The sequence below is a fragment of the Bufo gargarizans genome, chromosome 3 (assembly GCF_014858855.1).
Source record: "Bufo gargarizans isolate SCDJY-AF-19 chromosome 3, ASM1485885v1, whole genome shotgun sequence".
Lineage (NCBI taxonomy): Eukaryota > Metazoa > Chordata > Amphibia > Anura > Bufonidae > Bufo > Bufo gargarizans.
Genome location: NC_058082.1, coordinates 478,825,727 through 478,848,997, shown reverse-complemented (window position 1 = coordinate 478,848,997; position 23,271 = coordinate 478,825,727). Strand labels below are relative to the sequence as shown.

Here is a 23,271-nt window from a genome sequence, read left to right as displayed (position 1 = left end):
GTGATTTGTGGTATAGAGCTGAGGACATGGGTTGCTAGATGGCCGCTAGCACATCCGCAATACCCAGTCCCCATAGCTCTGTGTGCTTTTATTGCGTAAAAAAAACGATTAGATACATATGCAAATTAACCTGAGATGAGTCCTGTCCCTGACTCATCTGATGTACAGGACTCATCTCAGGTTAATTTGCATATGTATCTAATCGTTTTTTTTACACAATAAAAGCACACAGAGCTATGGGGACTGGGTATTGCGGATGTGCTAGCGGCCATCTAGCAACCCATGTCCTCAGCTCTATACACAAAATCCCGGTGACAAGTTCCCTTTAAGCCTATATTATATTAATGTTGTTGTTCCCTACAGCTGCTCCCCTATATTTTTTGTATAGATAAGGAGGTCCTAAAGATGGAGTTACCCTTTAAAAGATGGAGTTACCCTTTAAAGGGAGTCTATCACCTAAAATGACCATTATACACCCCAAACATGATTATATCCATTACATTCCCCATTTTATAATCTTACCTTTGATATTGCTGTCCGTCGCCTATTCGCTCTTAAAAACACTTTTATTCCATATGCTAATCGGGTTCTGAAGGTGCCCAGGGGCGGCGTTTATTCGGCCGGTGCCCAGGCTCCACGGCGCTGTTCAAATCAAACCCCTCCCCTTTCACCCCTCTGGCCCGCCCTCGGTTCTTCAGATACCATCCTCCAGTCAATGAGCAATCCGGCGCCTGCGCCCTCCATTACTCACTAGGGCAGAGGCAGCAGAGCGTTTAATGCGCATGCGCCGGCCCGTACATCCCGATCTAGCCGGCGGAAGTAAACTGCCAAAATATCGGGATGTACGGGCCGGCGCATGCGCATTAAACGCTCTGCTGCCTCTGCCCTAGTGAGTAATGGAGGGCGCAGGCGCAGGCGCCGGATTGCTCATTGACTGGAGGATGGTATCTGAAGAACCGAGGGCGGGCCAGAGGGGTGAAAGGGGAGGGATTTGATTTGAACAGCGCCGTGGAGCCTGGGCACCGGCCGCATAAACGCCGCCCCTGGGCACCTTCAGAACCCGATTAGCATATGGAATAAAAGTGTTTTTAAGAGCGAATAGGCGACGGACAGCAATATCAAAGGTAAGATTATAAAATGGGGAATGTAATGGATATCATCATGTTTGGGGTGTATAATGGTCATTTTAGGTGATAGACTCCCTTTAAGCCTATATTATATTAATGGTGTTGTTCCCTACAGCTGCTCCCCTATATTTTTTGGATAGATAAAGAGGTCCTAAAGATGGAGTTACCCTTTAAGCCTACATTATATTAATGGTGTTGTTCCCTGCAGCTGCTCCCCTATATTCTTTGAATAGATAAAGAGGTCTTAAAGATGGAGTTACCCTTTAAGCCTACATTATATTAATGGTGTTGTTCCCTGCTGCTGCTCTACTATATTATTTGGATAGATAAAGAGGTCTTAAAGATGGAGTTACCCTTTAAGCCTACATTATGTTAATGGTGTTGTTCCCAGCTGCTGCTCTACTATATTATTTGCATAGATAAAGATGTCCTAACTGTGTAGTTACCCTTTAAGCCTGCATTATATTAATAGTGTTGTTTTCTACCAGTGATAAGCGGCAGGGGCAATTTTTGAATTTGCAATATTTTGCAAATATTTGGGCGAATATTCGCCATATATTCACGAATTTGAGAATTTGTGATCTCGTCATTATTTTCTTGATTGAGAAAATCAGCAATTGGAAAATTCGCAATACGAAAATTTGCGATCAACACTACTCCTCAAGTCAAAGATATTGCAGCCTTCTCATTTGCCCCCAAGCTAGAAGCAGTGAGGGATCATGGGTTCAGATGAAATTTTTTTTAGAATATTTGCGAATACGAATATATAGCACTATATGCTAGGTATCCGCGAATTCTCATTCGCGATAAAAATTAGCGAATAGAATATTCGTGATCAACACTATTCCCTACAGCTGCTCCCCAATATTCTTTGACTGGGTAAAGAGGTCCTAAAGGCCAAACTACCCTTCAAGCCTACATTATAGCAATGGTGTTGTTCGCTGCAGCTGCTCCCCTATATCCTTTGGGAATAGTTAAAGAGATCCTAAAGGTGGCGTTACCTTTTAAGTCTATATCAATGGTGTTGAGGCATTATTGGCATTGGTCTAAGGTCCTTTCATGAACTAAAGTGTTTTCAGAAGGATAGTCAGTACCTTTTCTGGGCCATATACCCCAAGGCGTATTTCAGGCAGCCGACACAATCATCCATTACTGATAGAATACCAATTGAAAGTCCTCTGCTATCAGGATTAAGAATGGCCGGATAATGCTGACATTTCACTAAACAATATTGGAAGTTCTTGCTCGTGAGACACAAGCAAGGGTTAAACGCTGAAAATCAGCTACCAGTGACACGTAAATCTTCTCGGGCTTGTCATGCACGCTCCCTCTCCGGTTCTCAGTCTGATTAAAAGAACTGGCTCAATCTCCAAGTGCTGAGATGGTCAGAAGAATATTGGATGCGGGAAGCAGCAGGGAGGAGTCAGTACCTTCCTAGGTGCCATTAACAGAAATGGCATTTGTAATATGGTACAGTAAGCAGCACATGGAGGGCATCTAGCCAAACCCAACCTATACCAGGAAAGCACAGCTATATATTATACCAGAATGGGTAGAGATGTACCACATATATCGTCATGCAGCCGGTTACACTCCATATATATCATATACCATTGCTGACGTGCCCATAAAGGGTTGCTATACTTAGGATTTCATTTTTTCCTTACCTCATATTGTTGGGTGGGGTCTCAGATGCATTAAGATGCAGTAACTCATTTCTGATAGAAGGTTTAATATTGTATGTAACGCGGAATACTAAAATATCATATTTATAGTCTATAAAGCAGTTCATGCAGTGCACCCTGTCACAAAGCGAGGTGACATGCCACTATAAAATTCCCATCTGGGACCATACTACTCACCATGATGGAGAAGACCAGAGCCACTATGTTGACTGGCCAAACAGGACAAAAACAGGAAAAGATGGCCAAGACCAGATAGTCTGTGGGCCTGTTCTGCTCCTGGGCGGTGGTGGTGGCTGTAGAAGAAGCCCTGGCCAGGCTGCCTCTGGAAGGCGAGAGGGGAGAAGACTCCAATTGTCCTGCAGAGACTGACTTGTAGGGCAGGTTGTGCCCATTTTGGTCCAGGTCTCCTATAGACTTTTCGCTGGACATGGTAACTGAGAAAGACTTCTTCATCCCATTCTCTTCTTTTGCCTCAGAGGCAGATGTGAGGAGTTTCTCAGTTTCATGGTCATCCGCAGGTACAGGGTTACCTGATCCGCTCAGTGTCTTCTCATACTGGTCATCTGTGTTAATGGCCATGACAATGATGCTCGTCTCCTCCACACTGTCTATTGCAGTATTGAGAAAAGTGAGGGAAAAAATATTCTCTTTCAGAGCTGCTAAAATCCCATGGAGACAGTTTAGACAAGGGCTAAGGCAAAGCAGCAAATGTGTTGTATGTGAAGGGAGAGAGCTAGGTCTTCGTGAGTTACAGAGGAGCTGGCTGGAGAGTTGGGCGGTGTAGGATCCTACGTGAAGCTCTAGCTCTTTGGTAGATTTGCTGCAGACTGCTGCTGCCCTGCCCCAGCCTCTGCTAAAGGCTTCTCAAGTGGAATCGTCCTCTTAGGACAAACCAACTCAGATGCTGGGCTGATGACACAAGCAGATTATTGCAGTTTTCACAGTGAACAGCATCACTGGATTCTCCTGGGTGTTAACCGTGGAATTCCTCAGCTCTTGCCTCCAGCCATAAAAGCTTTTATTCCTTACTGATGTTATACAGATACTCATAACCTCAATATCATATGCTGTGCACTCAGTTACATTATGTGGCGGATTTTATTATCAAATGCAAAAAAGATACCAGCGATTTTCTTGTTCATTTCCAGAAGGTATTCACATTTTTCACTTGAAGGGGTTTTCAGGCTTGCAGCAATGTCCTTTAAAGGGAACCTGTCACCATGAATATGTAATGTAAGCTACGGGCAGCATGTTATAGAGCAGGAGGAGCTGAGCAGATTGATTACATAGTTTTGTCAGAAAAGATTCAGTAAAACATGTAATTTATACATTTATTTCCTGCTCATTCAGTACGTTGAAGTCCAGGAGGCGGTTCTATCAGTGATTGACAGCTCTCTCTGTATACACAGTCATAGAGGAAAGGCTGTCAATCACTCATAGGACCACCTCTGGACTTCAAAGCCCAGAATGATCAGGAATTTAAATTAATAAATTACAAGTTTTACTGAATATTTTTCCATAAAACTATACATCAACCTGCTCAGTTCCTCCTGCTCTATAACATGCTGCCTGCAGCTCAGACACCATGTTCACTGTGACAGGTTCCAGGTTAAAATAATCATTTATGAGGGTAGTTGTTATTTTTATTTATTTCACCTTTATTGCTCCTAATTCCTGTTCTAGGCAGAGGTCACATGACCATGTCCATGCAGCTCTTTCTTATTTCCTGTGAAGTCCTGTCCATGGGCGTGTCAAAACAGGAACGGGGCAGTGATAGGGGAGTGTATATATAACTGTCTGGGTGGCTGAGTGTTAGGGGCGGTGCTGGAGCTGTGGGAGAGAAATGAGAAAGGTTGGTTGAATATAGCAACAGGAAGTGCTACATACAGGATGTAGAGAAATCAGAGTGATTTGTTTATACAGTGAAAATGGGTGAGGAGAGTCCAAATCGGAAAAAAAGCACGGGAAAGATGTACATGAGGTAAGCAATTACATGAGCATATCTGATAAAAACCATAGTAATCCTGAAAAGAACCTTTAACCTCTTCCTGACATGTCGGGTCTTTAAAGATGGCGCCCATTCCGAAGTGGAGCGAGCGCCATACCCGCCGGGTGCCTGCTGTATGAAACTAATGTCTGCGATCGGCGGTAATGCTGACTGTGGACATTTAACCAATTTTTAAGGCATTTTTTCACTACTTTATCTCCCAAAAAAATGGAATAAAAGGTGATCAAAAAGTCATAAACACCCCAAAATGCTATTATCAAAAACTACAGATTATCCCGAAAAAAACATCTACGTAGGTAAGGTTAGGTAAGTACAGATAATTTATGGGGGTCAGAATATGGCGATGAAAATAAAAAATAATTTTTTCAAAAGTTCTTTTTTTCAGTATTAAAACACAAGAAAAACTATACTTATGTGGTATCACCGAATTCTTACTGACCTGGAGAATGAAGAGCACAAGTCAGCTTTATTGCATAGTGAACGCAGTAAAAAACAAAACCAGTAAATCTGGCGGAATTGCATTTTTTTTTCCCTATTCCACACCATTTGGAATTTGTTTCCTGCTACCCACTACATCCTATGCAATATTAAATGGTGGCATTAGAAAATACAACTTTTCTCTAAAAAAAACAAGCCCTCATATGTAAACAGAAAATAAAAAAAAGTTATGGATCTGGGAAGGCAAGGAGTGAAAAACAAAAACGCAAAAATGGAAAATCGCCATGCCAGGAAAGGATTAAGTAGAAATTTATACAAATACATTGCTAAATACTGTAATGTTTCTCAAAAAGCTTAGGGACGGAGCAATAAGACTTGGTTAAAATGAGAATGTATTATTCCTTTTGTGGCTACTTACGCAGATTCAGGGCAATGTAAAAAAAAATTGGGCACACAGGAGACATTACAGTCTGGTATCTTTGCCACGTACTCAACAAAAACTTGCTACTGAAGAGAATATTTCAATGGAGGTCCCAGCTTGGTCAATTAAAGTCAGAGCTGTGTGAGTTCCTGTCTCCCACAAGGTTTAAGTGTGACTTTACAAGGCAGACACCCCAGGGAAAATGAAGAGTTACATGTTGCCTACTGAAATCAATGTGCTGTTTCTGTAATGCATGGACAGGTTGGGTCCTCCAGAAATACTGATGCTCTTTGTAGCCACTCTCGGCTCTAATTGATGGAGAGCCTGTATTCTATTAAGTTCTACTAAATTAGACTGCCATAATAGAGTATTTTAGAAGGGGTTCATACACCAAATAACCCATTCTCTAGTGCAGGCATGCTCAACCTGCGGCCCTCCAGCTGTTGTAAAACTACAACTCCCACAATGCCCTGCTGTAGGCTGTTCGGGCATGCTGGGAGTTGTAGTTTTGCAACAGCTGGAGGGCCGCAGGTTGAGCATGCCTGCACTAGAGACTGGATATGCATGTACACACACATCTCAATGGGAACAGAGGCCTCCACTAATCCCTGTTTCTGGGATTGGTGATGGCCCCAGAAGTTGCCCCTCTATTGAATGGACTCATGGTATACCTAGTAGGTATTCCATTAAAGTTTGACATGGAAAACCCTTTAACAGATTTTATTATATACAGAAGTATGTTCTCTCACATTGCTTGGTTGAAAGTATAAAAACTAGGAAAATATTGCCAGAAGAAAGAAGTGAATGTCAGGAGACACAACAGAACATTTGCTGAGTGGAGATCTGGGCATGGCGCTGACTGGGGAAATGCTGTTATTAAATTTTCTTTCTTTTACATCTGTGATGTCAAGTCTAGCTACACCATTCATAAATTATGTTCTTTTAAATGCAGGTTTATCCACACTAAAGTGCAATAGAAAGCTTTTAGTATTCTCCTATCACCAACACATAAATATGTCATCATGTGTTTAACATTTAACAATAGTCTGTTTTTCACCAAACAGGGAGTTTAGCCCCTTAATGCTCAACAATATGTGTTTAAAGAATCAGGCCAGAAGTACTAAAATTATTTTTTTCCTTTACTAAGTGCAAAATAGGAGTTGTAGTGCATCTAGCAGTAGTTGTATACAGTGCAATTTCTCATCCAGGTGAAGTGGTATGGTGGCTGGCAAAGTGGCAGATAATGTCACCTCTGCTGTGCTACCTTGCTGATATCTTTCCACAGAACTTCTGGCTAACAACTGAAAGCTACTACTTGTGGCTGTTGGTGTCCACCGGTGTGGATGTTGCAGGTTTTTTCAGTTGGCCTGGCCTGGAAGTGATCTAAGGTGATGGGTGTCTGAGCTGTAGACCCTCACCTGCAGCAATATCTGGATAGCTATGGTTGCTGGTCACTCTGCTGACTGTAATGCTGTAGCTTTGCACCATATCTGTAGTTTTGAAGTCTCTCTGGAGTAGTGGTCTCACAGATGGGTTAGTCCTCTGATCTTTAAGGCACATGGAGCAGGAGCAATCGGACGTGCTTCCTCACTCCTCAATGTCCTAGCTAACACTTCCCTCCCCTTGTAGATAATAGTACCAGGTCACTCCTACCAAGAGGGAAGAAATGTGGAGGGTAGCCTATTCGTGATGTCAACCATACCTCACCAGCTGGTATACAGTACAAACATTAACCGCCTCCGGACCGCCTAACGCAGGATCGCGTTCCGGAGGCGGCTGTCTCAGGCAGAGTCACGCATCGACGTGTCATCTCGCGTCATCAGTTAGCGATCGTTTAGCGCCCAGCCCACCGCACCGCAGTCACTGATTCGCTGATTAGCGTATCGCTAATCAGCATTTGTACTTTTATAGTATCTGTAAGTGATCAAAACTGATCACATTTAGATCTATAATAGTATTAGTGTCACTTTAGCTCGCCCTCCACCCAAAACCGCAGTGTTTGCCCGATCAGGCCTGATCGGTCGCCCACACGTGCGTTCACCCACGCCCGCCCCGCCGCAGTGACAAAAATATATATATTTTTTGATCACTGCACAATCACTTTCCAAGCGCTGCGGCGATAAAAAAAATCAGTTTTGATATTTTTTATCAATCGCAGCGGCCTCCGATACTTCGCTAGCCTCCCATTTGTAAGACAGGCTTGCTTTTTTTCTTGGGTAGTCTCAGGGAATACCCCCTAAATTTAGTAGTTCAAATGTCAAACAAGGGGTATTCTTCTGAAGAGGCCTACAGGATTCTGACCCAGTCGGATGAGGAATGGGAACCCTCATCTGACGAATCCAGCGGGTCAGAATATGAACCTGTAGAAAGCAGTGGCAGTCTGACCCAAAGTTCGGACGAGGAGGTTGAGGTCCCTGATAGCACCAGGCGTACCCGGCCCCGTGTTGCTACACCACAGGTTGCGCAGGATCCGCTTCAAGGGCAGCAGAGTGGGGCTGGCGCTGGCGAATTACATGGTGAGGCATACACCAGCAGCGCAGCCCACCCTGGACCGAGTACCAGCACTGCCGTACAACATGGTGAAGTGGCGAGCACCAGAAGGGCAGTTGAAGCTGGTACGGTGGCACGTGCAATAGTTACCCCGTCGCAGCCACCGCACAGACAGGCCCGTAGAGCCCCTAGAGTCCCTGAGGTGCTGGCAAACCCTGATTGGCAGTCCCCAACTTCAGCCGCACCATTAGTTCCCCCTTTCACCGCCCAGTCTGGAGTTCGGGTTGAGACAGCTCAGATCGGTTCGGCACTGGGATTTTTTTAGCTGTTCTTGACTGCGGAGCTCTTGGACATAGTTGTGGCAGAAACAAATCGGTATGCCACTCAATTTATAGCCGCCAACCCGGGAAGCTATTATGCCCAGCCTTTCTGGTGGAAACCCGTCCAAGTTTCCGAATAAATTTTTTTTCTGGGCCTTCTCCTCAACATGGGTCTAACCAAAAAGCATGAATTGCGGTCATATTGGTCCACGAACCCAATTCATCACATGCCCATGTTCTCGGCTGCCATGTCCAGGGCACGATTTGAGGCCATCCTGCGTTTCCTGCACTTTAGCGACAACACCACCTCCCGTCCCAGAGGCCACCCAGCTTTTGACCGGCTCCACAAAATTCGGCCCCTCATAGACCACTTCAACAACAAATTAGCAGATTTGTATACCCCGACAATACAAATTGAACGAGCAACCAGTGTCATTGAAAAGCCCCTCTGTGTCCACGACTATATTTCGATCATGGGAGGGGTGGACTTCAATGACCAGATGTTGGCTCCTTATTTAGTTTCCCGACGCACCAGACGCTGGTATAAGAAGGTGTCTGTATATTTGATTCAATTGGCTATGTACAATAGTTTTGTTATCTACGGTAAGTCTGAGGTTCCGTGGCCCCATCCACCAGTGTAGTACCTCAACCCAACCGTCACCCCTGTCTGTAGCAGGAGTGGAATAAGGCGTGACACCCGCTATTTCTGTCCTGACTGCCCTGACCACCCTGCCCTATGCTTAGGGGAGTGTTTCCGGAAGTACCATGCACAGGTACACTTAGCATAGGGATTGCATCTCACAGGACATGCACACAGGGCCATTAGGGCCCATTCACTCACAGCTGCTGCAAACCTCTCCTTTCACCTGGGACAAAGTGCATAATGTACTTCGCCACATCTTTGGGCGCTTTGCGCTTTGCACATTGTCCCATGGGGAAGGAGAGGTTTGTCCTATAAAGGTTAAAAAAAGCAAACAAAAAAAAAAATCACCGGTAAGCAAAAAAGTTAACGTTCTGTTCAAAAAGTTAAATAAAGTTTATATGTTCCGTTCAAATGTTATTATAAAGTTAATAAATTTATTGCGTTGCGGCCTGGTTTTTTCTTTTTTGTTTAGTTTTTTTTTACCTTCCAGGTGGACCAACCAATCGACTAGCTGCAGCACTGATGTCCATTCTGACAGAAGCATTGCGCTGCTGTCAGATTACACAAAAGTCGGTGTATGCGGAGCTGCAAGACGAGATTTCTCCTCTGCAGTAAAAGATACGTTTGCCGAGGCATATGAGCTGAGGGGGCGGCAGGGTTCATATGCTTTGGCAAACACTTTGTATATAAAAAAATAAATAAAAAAATCCCGGCAATGATTTATTCATCCACATCGATTGATGAGTGAATGGAGCAATCGGGTTTGCCAGGGCATACGAGCTAAGTGGGTATGCATGTTGGGCGGAGCTCCTATGTCCTGGCAGATGCCTTTCCCCTCCTTTTTTTGGGGGGCAGAGATTTTTTCATCCACATTGATCGATGCGAATGAAGAAATCTGTACCGTTCATTTTTTCTTTCAGCCCAGAGGCTGAACGGAAAAAAAAATCTCATTACCTGTATGCTCAATATAAGGAGAATAGCAGAAACTCCTAATGCTGGCCATACATGTAATGATTGCGGAGACCCTCAAATGCCAGGGCAGTACAAACACCCCACAAATGACCCCATTTTGGAAAGAAGACACCCCAAGGTATTCGCTGAGGGGCATATTGAGTCCATGAAAGATTGAAATTTTTGTCCCAAGTTAGCGGAAAGGGAGACTTGTGAGAAAAAAAAAAATAATTTCCGCTAACTTGTGCCCAAAAAAAATATAATTCTATGAACTCGCCATGCCCCTCATTGAATACCTTGGAGTGTCTTCTTTCCAAAATGGGGTCCCATGTGGGGTATTTATACTGCCCTGGCATTTTAGGGGCCCTAAGGCATGAGAAGAAGTCTGGGATCCAAATGTCTAAAAATGCCCTCCTAAAAGGAATTTGGGCCCCTTTGCGCATCTAGGCTGCAAAAAAGTGTCACACATGTGGTATCGCCGTACTCAGGAGAAGTTGGGGAATGTGATTTGGGGTGTCATTTTACATATACCCATGCTGGGTGAGATAAATATCTTGGTCAAATGCCAACTTTGTATAAAAAAATAAGAAAAGTTGCCTTTTGCTGAGATATTTCTCTCACCCAGCATGGGTATATGTAAAAAGACACCCCAAAACACATTGCCCTACTTCTTCTGAGTACGGCGATACCAGATGTGTGACCCTTTTTTGCAGCCTAGGTGGGCAAATGGGCCCACATTCCAAAGAGCACCTTTCGGATTTCACAGGGCATTTTTTGCAGATTTTGATTTCAAACTACTTCTCACGCATTAGGACCCCTAAAATGCCAGGGCAGTATAACTACCCCACAAGTGACCCAATTTTGGAAAGAAGACACCCCAAGGTATTTCATGATAGGCATAGTGAGTTCATGGAAGTTTTTATTTTTTGTCACAAGTTAGTGGAATATGAGACTTTGTAAGGAAAAAATTATAATTCATAATTTTCCACTAACTTGTGACAAAAAATAAAAAGTTCTATGAACTCACTATGCCCATCAGCGAATACTTTAGGGTGTCTACTTTCCGAAATGGGGTTATTTGTGGGGTTTTTCTACTGTCTGGGCATTGTAGAATCTCAGGAAACATGACAGGTGCTCAGAAAGTCAGAGCTGCTTCAAAAAGCGGAAATTCACATTTTTGTACCATAGTTTGTAAACGCTATAACCTTTACCCAAACCCTTTTTTTTGTTACCCAAACATTTTTTTTTATCAAAGACATGTAGAACAATAAATTTAGAGAAAAATGTATATATAGATGTCGTTTTAAAAAAAAAAAATTACAACTGAAAGTGAAAAATTTCATTTTTTTGCAAAAATGTTGTTAAATTTCGATTAATAACAAAAAAATGTCAGCAGCAATGAAATACCACCAAATGAAAGCTCTATTAGTGAGAAGAAAAGGAGGTAAAATTAATTTGGGTGGTAAGTTGCATGACCGAGCAATAAACGGTGAAAGTAGTGTAGTGCAGAATTGTAAAAAGTGGTCTGGTCATTAAGGGTGTTTAATCTAGGGAGCTGAGGTGGTTAAATAACATTACACACCAAACATCTGCAGATACCCCCTGTACTGCAATGACACAAGTCTTCAAGTCACCACTTTTCCACTGCACTGAGATCTGTCCCTTGGTGCACTGGTCACATGATACTAACATCACAAACATCTACCTACACACACGTCTATCTGCACCACTTATCCTCTCCACTTCTGAGTTATTCTGCCATTTAAAATGCGCCCTCTCTCATGTTCTTATCTGTTTCTGATTTGACAATATTGGTCACTATACATTTGAGAAGTCATCACACACAGTCTACATGTCTTGTGAAGATGTAGGTTGGAAGCCGCACAGAATAGCATCTCAGGCCATGTGTAGTCCTGGGTGCCTCTAGTGTATATTGTGTTCTCTATATGTTCAATAAAAAAATATTATATATTACAAGTATTGGAAAGTCCTCTGGTTTAATACAGTAAGGGTACTGCCACATGAGTACACTGTGACAAAACATTTCTTCAGGGCCACTACCACTCCCATCCCCTGGACCGGCTCCTCAGGGGCTTGCTGCACTTCCATTCCATGTGGACATACCCTAAAGATTTTGCAGTTTTCTTTTCTGGGCTCCATATTGCTCTTTACCCCACAACCTTTGTGTTTCATGTTAGTGGCCTCACAGAAACATAGATTGGAAATTTGCTTTAGTTTTAGTGTTTCAGTTCACAGATACATAGCTACAAATTAAGGCTTCTTTCATACGTCGGTGAATCATGTGTTGTCTATGGCCACCAATGTCAGATTGGTGTGGGTCCCACATCTGGGACCCACTCCTATCTCCAGAACAGGACCCGCAAAGTGAATGGAGGGCAGCCCCACATACGCAGCCACCCTCTATTCATTTCTATTGGAGTTCTGAAAATAGTTTGCCTAATATCCTTAACCAGTTGAAGACCGCACTACTTTCTCCTATTCAAGACCAGACACATTTTCCCTTTTTTTTAGTACATGTGGCTTCAAAAGAATCAATTTTTCTTTTTTTCTGTTCAGTTATTGAAATAATTTCTGCTATTGATTTCAGTGACACATGTTACTTTATTTTTGTCATTTTTATTTTAGTCAGTTTTTTATACTCCAATCTTCATTAGACCTTAGATCAAACCCCAATCTTCATTAGACCCCCTAATCAAACCCCAAATCATCATCAAACCTCAGATAAGCCTCCCAACCTTCATCAAACCCTCTCAAGCAGACCGCCAATCTTCATCAGACCCCCAATCTTCATCATACCTCAGATTAGACCCCCAATCTTCATCATACCTCAGATTAGACCCCCAATCTTCATCAGACTCCCAATCTTCATTAGGCTTTAGATCAACAAAAAATAAATTAAACAACTTACCTCTCCTGCTCTGGACAACACCACTACTCGGGAGATCTAGTGCTCTCTTCCTGCTGCGCTGAATAGAGATGAACGAGCCGAAGTTGACAAAGTGGAATTCGATCCGAATTTCAGGAAAAATTTGATTTGTACCGAATCTGAATTTCCTTACGTTTCGTGGTAAGGAATCAAATTTTTTCCTGAAATGGCTGCTGCTCGGGTTAGGACATGGAGCAAGAAACAGGGAATGAGGGATTACCCACAATGCCTTGCATGCAGCCAATCAGCAGCCAGCCAGCCCTGTGATGTCACAGCCCTATAAATAGCCTCAGCTATCTTGGATTCAGCCATTTTTCCAGTGTACTTAGTGCAGATAGAGACGTCAGCAGGCGCTAGGGACAGTGGTAGAAAAGACTTTAAAACTTTTATTTTGCTGTATAGAAGTTCAGGGAAACAATAGGGAGGAATCATTCAACAGTACTGAAGCAGAACAGGGTTCAGTAGGGGAGTTTACAGCCTGGGTAATAGGAACAATCCTATTACACCTTGCTGCACTGACTGGGGATCCAAATTGCCATTATACAGCTCTATAATTCCAGCAAACCGTGCTTGTTATTAGGGTGCAAGTGCTGTTTGATACAGCCATTAACAGGGTTTATTACAAGGAAAATTTTCTACGTCTTATTTGCCCTTGTGTGGTGCAGTTATATGTTCTAAAGCATTTTTTGGCTTGTATTAGTGGGAAAAAGGGCTTATTAGCCATTGTGTGATGAAGTGAGAAAATTACAGCCCTTTTTGGAGTGTATTAGTGGCAAAAAAAAAGTATTTGTCGTTGTGTGGTAAAGTGAGAAAATTGCAGCCCTTTTTGGCATGTATTAGTGGTAAAAAAAATATATTTGCTGTTCAGGGGTGCAGTTACTGTTGCAAGAAAAAGTATGTGAACCCTTTGGAATTATATGGATTTCTGCACAAATTGGCCAAAAAATGTGATCTGATCTTCATCTAAGTCACAACAATAGACAATCACAGGCTGCTTAAACTAATAAACACACAAATAATTAAATGTTACCATGCTTTTATTGAACACACCATGTAAACATTCACAATGCAGGTGGAAAAAGTATGTGAACCCTTTGATTTAATAACTGGTTGAACTTCCTTTGGCAGCACTAACTTCAACCAAACGTTTCCTGTATTTGCAGATCAGACGTGTACAACGGTCAGGAGTAATTCTTGACCATTCCTCTTTACAGAACTGTTTCAGTTCAGCAATATTCTTGGGATGTCTGGTGAGAATCGCTTTCTTGAGGTCATGCCACAGCATCTCAATTGGGTTGAGGTCAGGACTCTGACTGGGCCACTACAGAAGGCGTATTTCTTCTGTTTAAGCCATTCTGTTGTTGATTTACTTCTATGCTTTGGGTCGTTGTCCTGTTGCAACACCCATCTTCTGTTGAGCTTCAGCTGGTGGACAGATGGCCTTAAGTTCTCCTGCAAAATGTCTTGATAAACTTGGGAATTCATTTTTCCCTCGATAATAGCAATCCGTCCAGGCCCTGATGCAGCAAATCAGCCCCAAACCATGATGCCCCCACCACCATACTTCACAGTTGGGATGAGGTTTTGATGTTGGTGTGTTATGCCTCTTTTTCTCCACACATAGTGTTGTGTGTTTCTTCCAAACAACTCAACTTTGGTTTCATTTGTCCACAGAATATTTGGCCAGTACTGCGTTGGAACATCCAGTTGCTCTTGTGCAAACTGTAAATGTGCAGAAATGTTTTTTTTGGACAGCAGTGGCTTCTTCTGTGGTATCCTCCCATGAAATCCATTCTTGTTCAGTGTTTTATGTATCGTAGATTCGCTAACAGGGATGTTAGCATATACCAGAGACTTTTGTAAGTCTTTAGCTGACACTCTAGGATTCTTCTTCACCTCATTGAGCAGTCTGCGCTGTGCTCTTGCAGTCATCTTTACAGGATGGCCACTCCTAGGGAGAGTAGCAGCAGTGCTGAACTTTCTCAATTTATAGACAATTGTTCTTACCGTGGACTGATGAATAGCAAGGCTTTTGGAGATACTTTTATAACCCTTTCCAGCTTTATGAAAGTCAACAATTCTTAATCGTAGGTCTTCTGAGAACTCTTTTGTGTGAGGCATCATTCACATCAGGCAATGCTTCTTGTGAAAAGCAAACCCAGAACTGGTGTGTGGTTTTTTTAGGGCAGGGCAGCTGTAACCAACACCTCCAATCTCATCTCATTGATTGGACTCCAGTTGGCTGACACCTTACTCCAATTAGCTCTTGGAGATGTCATTAGTCTAGGGGTTCACATACTTTTTCCACCTGCACTGTGAATGTTTACATGGTGTGTTCAATAAAAACATAGTAACATTTAATTCTTTGTGTGTTATTAGTTTAAGCAGACTGTGATTGTCTATTGTTGTGACTTAGATGAAGATCAGATCACATTTTATGACCAATTTGTGCAGAAATCCATATCATTCCAAAGGGTTCACATACTTTTTCTTGCAACTGTATATGTTCTAAAGCCCTTTTGTGGCGTGTATAAGTGGAAAATGTAAGGGCCTATTTGCCGTTCAGCGGTGCAGTTATATGTTCTAAAGCCATTTTTGGCGTGTATTAGTGGCACAAACATATATATTATTTGCTGTTCAGAGGTGCAGTTATATGTCCTAAAGCCTTTTGTGGTGTGTAAGTGTAAAAAAATAAGGGCCTATTTGCCGTTCAGTCGTGCAGTTATATGTTCTAAAGCCCTTTTTGGCATGTATTACTGGCAAAAAAATATATATTATTTGCCGTTCAGCAGTGCAGTTATATGTTCTAAAGCCCTTTTTGGTGTGTATTAGTGGCAAAAAAAAAGTATTTGCCGTTGTGTGGTAAAGTGAAAAAATTGCAACCCTTTTTGGCGTGTATTAGTGGCAAAAAATATATATTTGCTGTTCAGCGGTGCAGTTATATGTTCTAAAGCCATTTTTTGGCATGTATTAGTGGCACAAAAAAATGTATTTGCCTTTGTGTGGTGAAGTGAGAAAATTACAGTCCTTTTAAGCATGTATTAGTGGCAAAAAAATATATAATATTATTTGCCATTTTGTGGTGCAGTTATATGTTCTAAAGCCTTTTGTGGCGTGTATAAGTGGAAAAAAGTAAGGGCCTATTTGCCATTCAGCGGTGCAGTTATATGTTCTAAACCAGGAGTGCAGACCCCATCCTGCTGGACAGAAACACAGCTCATTGTGCGATCAGCTGTGTTTCTTACTGGAGCGCCGCACAAGGCAGGATGACAGCTCCTGCCCCTGTACTGTAGCTTTTTTTGCGGCCCCTTGAACTAGAGCAATGTGATAATGCGGCCTTAAGACCAAAAGAGGCTGTGCACCCCTGTTTTAAAGCCTTCTTTGGAGTGTATTAGTGGGAAAAAAAGGGCAGACTTTTTTGGGGTGTTTCAATTTCCATTTTATTTTTATTTGATCCAACAGTATGTCAGACAGAGAAGTAACAGGCCCTGCACAGGGAAGTGGCAGAGGCCTGAATGTTTCTGGCGCAGGCACAGGTCGCAGCAGAGTAATGGGCCGTGGCAGCAGGAGTCGCAATGAGAGGCCTGAGCTCCCGGTGTCATCTAGCATTCGTGTCTTGACCAGCGGCAGCAACCCAGCGGTTCTTGAATGGTTGACTCGGTCATCCACTTTGTCCCAGGTGACATCAGACACCCCCAGCCAAGAGTCGTGAGTTCGTCAGACACAACCCTTAGTTGACATGGCCCTTAGTTAACCTGCCTCTGTCCTTTTCTGTTCCCTCAGCCAGACAAGTATTATATGCTGTGGGCTCATCTCCACTATACAGCGAGGATGAGCTACTAGAGGACAGTCAGCAGCTACTGGCCAGCCAAGATGTGGAGGAGACATCTGCCGCTTCCTCCAGTAGGCATGCAAGTAGTGAGGAGGAGAGTGGCCTGGGAGCTAGTGTTGCAAGCGGTCAGGAGACCGCTGAGTAGAACATCAGTGACATGCAGACAGTACGAGATGATGATGATGTAGCTGATCGCACTGGGGAGCCGGGTGAATTATGGGCTTCATCATCATCGGGAGAAGAGGGTGGTAGCTTGCCCGTGAGGCAGCGACGGAGCCAGCAAGTCACTAGCATGGCCAGGAGTCAACAGGGTGTCAGCAGTGGGAGGTGGGGAGCCAAACGTGGTAGGCAATCCGCTTTGCAGGAGCCTACCTGCCCGGAAAGTAGTGGTGCAGTGGTTTACGGAGGCAGCAACAGTAGCAGTCAGCCAGTGCCAGAGTGTTGGGGGTAAAATCACCTACTCTGCGGTTTGGCAGTTTTTGTTAAGCCACCAGAGGAGGTGAACATGACCATTTGTAGAATCTGTGGGCAGAAGGTGAAGCGTGGCCATGGTGCCAATGTTGGCCCCACGGCCCTGCGTCAACATATGCAGCGTCACAATAAAGTGGCCTGGGAGAACCGTGGCTCTGATGTGGTGGTCCAGCCTGCCGCAGAAACCGCTGCATCACCCAGTGGCACGCACCCGATTTCAGGCAGTCAAGTCTCCACCACCTCAGCCCAAGGGAGCTGTCTGTCCTTCCCATCATCTGCTAGCCCTGCTCCTCCTCCTCCTCGTCAGTCATTCCGTCAGCAATCGATCACCGAAGCGATTGCCATGAGACAACAGTATCCGTGCACTCATCCAACGGCGCAGAAACTAAATGTGCTCCTGGCCAAGTTGCTGGTGCTGCAGTCCCTCCCTTTCCAAGTGATGGACTCTGCACCTTTCAGAGAACGGATGGCTTGTGCCGTGCCGAGGAGGAGAGACAATGTCCGCCTCCTCATCCTCCACTGTGCCCTCAGCCTCCACTGCAGGGACAATTCACAGTGCCCCTCCAGCATACCACATGTGCAGGGCACGGCGGTGTCATGCTGTTCTGCACCTCGTTTGCCTGGGCAAACTGAGTCTCACAGGGGAGGAACTGCTCTGTGTCCTTCATCAAGAAATTGAATCCTGGCTTTCCCCACGACAACTCAAAATCGGAACCATGGTGACCGACAACGGGAAGAACATGGTGTCGGTGCTGTGTCAAGGATGGCTGAGCCATGCGCCCTGCATGGCACATGTGTTCAATCTGGTTGTCATTCCACTGCTTCATGTCCTGGAACCGATGCTGACAAATCTGGCTGGTCAGGGGACTGGAGACATGGCGCCTAGATCTAATGGCCACATGAGCCCTGTTGGGGCTGAACTGGAGGAGGAGGTCGTTGGAGCACAAGAAATGTGTAGTGAAATGGGTGTTTTTTATACACAGGTGACAGGAGAAGAGGAGCAGCAAGAGGAGCTACAGGGCGATGAGGAAGAGGACCCAGACACACAGTGGCAGTATGCAGTAGAGGTGGAGGCAAGGAGTCCTTCCGAGTCACTTGCACAAATGGCCCGATGCATGCTCACTTGCTTGCGTAGTGACAACTGAATTGTAAGCATTCAGCAGAGGGATGACCACTGGCTCTCCACCTTGTTGGACCCTCACTACCGGTCCAAAATGGGGGCCTTTTTTACACCCGCTGAGAGGGAGGACAAACTGAACTACTATAGAGACAACCTATGTAGTCAGTTGGCCGCTGCCTATCTGCGCCATCGTCCATCGTCTTGCAGGTCTGACCGCGGTGCACTCGCATTCCTCTGCCATGGCTGCTGTGGCAGGCTGGGGGGGGTAGGAGCAGTTCCAGCTCCAACAGCAGCAACTTGAGTCTAGAATCGCTGATGAGCAGCTTTCTTCAACCGCCTAGTGAAGAAACTACTCACCAGCAGCAGCAGCAGCTAGACCTGGAGCAGGACCTGAACCAGCAGGTGGTGGCATACTTGGACAGCACCCTGCCACCTCACATTGAACATCCGCTGGACTACTGGGCAGCCAAACTGGATTTGTGGCCGCAACTGGCAGAGTTTGCCTTGGAAAAGCTGTCCTGCCCGGCCAGTAGTGTGGCATCAGAGCGGGTGTTTAGTGTGGCGGGTGCCATACTTACCCCAAGAAGAACTCGCCTGTCCACCCAAAATGTGGAGAGACTGACCTTTGTCACAATGAATCAGGTGTGGATCAGCCAGGATTTCCACCCAACAATGCCTGATGCATCCGACTAGATCATCCTTGGTGCCACACCAACACTTTGACAAAAGAGACCAGTTTCTTCTGGCTACCTGCCTCAGCTACTATTCTGATACTGCTATCCGCCTGATGACACACATCTGATGCCAAGTGCTCCTTCTTTCACCCACCATCTTCAGCTGGTACTGGTATTGCCATCCACCTCCCCACTCTGTCAACGGGTAACTCTGTGGTTTCCTGATGTTGCTGCCACCTCACCACTCAGGTCTCCTGATGCTGCCACCTCCACACTGTCATTGTACTATCCTGTGGCCTCCTCCTGATGCTGCTGTTGCCGCCACCTCCACACTCTGTCATTGTGCCACTCTGTGGCCTCCTGATGCTGCTGCCACCTCCACACTGTCATTGTGCCACTCTGTGGCCTCCTGATGCTGCTGCCATCTCCACACTATCATTGTGCCTCCTCCTGATGCTCTGCCACCTCCAGACTCTGTAATTAGGCCACTCTGTGGTCTCCTCATGCTGTTCCCACCTTCCCCACTTCATGACTGGGACACTATTTTGCCTTTCGGCCTGGCTGACATCATCATTTATTTGACCCTTCTTCTGATCTGTCAGAAGGAAGGAAAAATGAGACACACAACGGATCCTGTCTATGTAACAGCTGTAAGGCCTGCATGACATTGTCCCTATTTTGCAAAAGCGGGAGTGGGTACAAAACACAGAAGACATGCAAATATTCCATTCACGTGTCATCTCTGTTTTGGATCCACTCTTGTTTTTTTTTTTGGCTTTGGCAATACTAATGGATTACTGACCAAATGCTGATCGAGTAAAGGTGCATGCTGCACAGACAGGATCCGTTTTTGGAGGGTATTGTCCTGACGGATCAGAGGAAGGGCAAAATAATCAGTGACATCAACACAAACTTACTGCTGACACCCACTCCACTCTGTTGGGGGGGGGGGGCGTCTCTACTTGTATGAGCGTTTAATAGAACAGGTTCTGTAAAAGGAGTGCGCTCTTTCACACTACAGTAGGATCTTGGACCTCTGCACGGTTCTTTCTACTTGGCGCTAACATTGACCTGTAAGGCTGTGTTCATACTTGAGTTATTTGGTCAGTGTTGGCCCCGTGACTCCCAAATAAGGGAAGTGTGCAGTGATTCTAAGAACGAAGCCTGTCATCTACATGTCATATTGACTCACAGTATTGTTTCACTACCACCACAGACTCCCTATGTGTGTTACTGCAAGGCACAGTGTTTTACACCACTATAAAGACTCTCTGCAGCCAGGAAATAGCCATTTTTAACGCGATTCACCATTAACCACTTCAACCCCGCTAGCTGAAACCCCCTTCATGACCAGGCCACTTTTTACACTTCTGCACTACACTACTTTTACCGTTTATCGCTCGGTCATGCAACTTACCACCCAAATGAATTTTACCTCCTTTTCTTCTCACTAATAGAGCTTTCATTTGGGGGTATTTTATTGCTGCTGACATTTTTACTTTTTTTGTTATTAATCAAAATTTTACGATTTTTTTGCAAAAAAATGAAATTTTTTACTTTCAGCTGTAAAATTTTGCAAAAAAAACGACATCCATATATAAATTTTTCGCCAAATTTATTGTTCTACATGTCTTTGATAAAAAAAAATGTTTGGGCAAAAAAAAAAATGGTTTGGGTAAAAGTTATAGCGTTTACACACTATGGTACAAAAATGTGAATTTCCGCTTTTTGAAACAGCTCTGACTTTCTGAGCACCTGTCATGATTCCTGAGGTTCTACAATGCCCAAACAGTAGAAAAACCCCACAAATGACCCCATTTCGGAAAGTAGACACCCTAAGGTATTCGCTGATGGGCATAGTGAGTTCATAGAACTTTTTATTTTTTGTCACAAGTTAGCGGAAAATGATGATTATTTTTTATTTATTTATTTTTCTTACAAAGTCTCATATTCCACTAACTTGCGACAAAAAATAACAAATTCTAGGAACTCACCATGCCCCTCACAGAATACCTTGGGGTGTCTTCTTTCCAAAATGGGGTCACTTGTGGCGTAGTTATACTGCCCTGGCAATTTAGGGGCCCATATGTGTGAGAAGTACTTTGCAATCAAAATCTGTAAAAAATGACCGGTGAAATCCGAAAGGTGCACTTTGGAATGTGGGTCCCTTTGCCCACCTAGGCTGCAAAAAAGTGTCACATATCTGGTATCGCCGTACTCAGGAGAAGTTGGGGAATGTGTTTTGGGGTGTCATTTTACATATACCCATGCTGGGTGAGAGTAATATCTTGGCAAAAGACAACTTTTCCCATTTTTTTATACAAAGTTGGCATTTGACCAAGATATTTTTCTCACCCAGCATGGGTATATGTAAAATGACACCCCAAAACACATTCCCCAACTTCTCCTGAGAACGGCGATACCAGATGTGTGACACTTTTTTGCAGCCAAGGTGGGCAAAGGGGCACATATTCCAAAGAGCACCTTTCGGATTTTGCAGGCCATTTTTTACACATTTTGATTGCAAAGTTCTTCTCACAAATTTGGGCCCCTAAATTGCCAGGGCAGTATAACTACGCCACAAGTGACCCCATTTTGGAAAGAAGACACCCCAAGGTATTCCGTGAGGGGCATGCCGAGTTCCTAGAATTTTTTATTTTTTGTCGCAAGTTAGTGGAATATGAGACATTGTAAGGAAAAAAAAATAAAGAAAAAAAAATCATCATTTTCTGCTAACTTGTGACAAAAAATAAAAAATTCTAGGAACTCGCCATGCCCCTCACGGAATACCTTGGGGTGTCTTCTTTCCAAAATGGGGTCACTGGCAATTTAGGGGCCCAAATGTGTGAGAAGTACTTTGCAATCAAAATGTGTAAAAAATGGCCTGCAAAATCCGAAAGGTGCTCTTTGGAATATGTGCCCCTTTGCCCACCTAGGCTGCAAAAAAGTGTCACACATCTGGTATCGCCGTACTCAGGAGAAGTTGGGGAATGTGTTTTGGGGTGTCATTTCACATATAACCATGCTGGGTGAGAGAAATATCTTGGCAAAAGACAACTTTTCCATTTTTTTTATACAAAGTTGGCATTTGACCAAGATATTTTTCTCACCCAGCATGGGTATATGTAAAATGACACCCCAAAACACATTCCCCAGCTTCTCCTGAGTACGGCGATACCAGATGTGTGACACTTTTGCGCATCTAGGCTGCAAAAGTGCCCAAATTCCTTTTAGGAGGGCATTTTTAGACATTTGGATCCCAGACTTCTTCTCACGCTTTAGGGCCCCTAAAAAGCCAGGGCAGTATAAATACCCCACATGTGACCCCACTTTGGAAAGAAGACACCCCAAGGTATTCAATGAGGGGCATGGCGAGTTCATAGAAATGTATTTTTTTGGCATAAGTTAGCGGAAATTGATTTATTTATTTTTTCTCACAAAGTCTCACTTTCCGCTAACTTAGGACAAATTTAAATCTTTCATGGACTCAATATGCCCCTCAGCGAATACCTTGGGGTGTCTTCTTTCCAAAATGGGGTCAGTTGTGGGGTGTTTGTACTGCCCTGGCATTTGAGGGTCTCCGCAATCATTACATGTATGGCCAGCATTAGGAGTTTCTGCTATTCTCCTTATATTGAGCATACAGGTAATGAGATTTTTTTTTTCCGTTCAGCCTCTGGGCTAAAAGAAAAAAATGAACGGCACAGATTTCTTCATTCGCATCGATCAATGTGGATGAAAAAATCTCTGCCAAAAAAAAAAAAAGGAGGGGAAAGGCGTCTGCCAGGACATAGGAGCTCCGCCCTACATCCATACCCACTTAGCTCGTATGCCCTGGCAAACCAGATTTCTCCATTCACATCAATCGATGTGGATGAATAAATCATTGCCGGGATTTATTTTTATTTTTTTTATATACAAAGTGTTTGCCAAAGCATAGGAACGCCGCCTCCTCCTCAGCTCGTATGCATCGGCAAACGTATCTGTTACTGCAGAGGAGAAAATCCCGTCTTGCAGCGCCGCATACACCGACTTGCGTGTAATCTGACAGCAGCGCAATGCTTCTGTCAGAATGCACATCAGTGCTGCAGCTAGTAGATCGGTTGGTCCACCTGGAAGGTAAAAAAAAAAAAAAAGAAAGAAA

General features: G+C 44.1%; 1 protein-coding gene across 1 annotated transcript; it reads right to left on the bottom strand.

Annotated features, from left to right (window-relative positions):
- Positions 1-2,932: 2,932 nt before the first annotated feature.
- On the bottom strand, positions 2,933-3,391 carry TRARG1 (trafficking regulator of GLUT4 (SLC2A4) 1). Its single transcript, XM_044285759.1, has one exon. The coding sequence runs from the start codon at positions 3,389-3,391 to the stop codon at positions 2,933-2,935; it is 459 nt and encodes a 152-aa protein (XP_044141694.1).
- Positions 3,392-23,271: the final 19,880 nt, after the last annotated feature.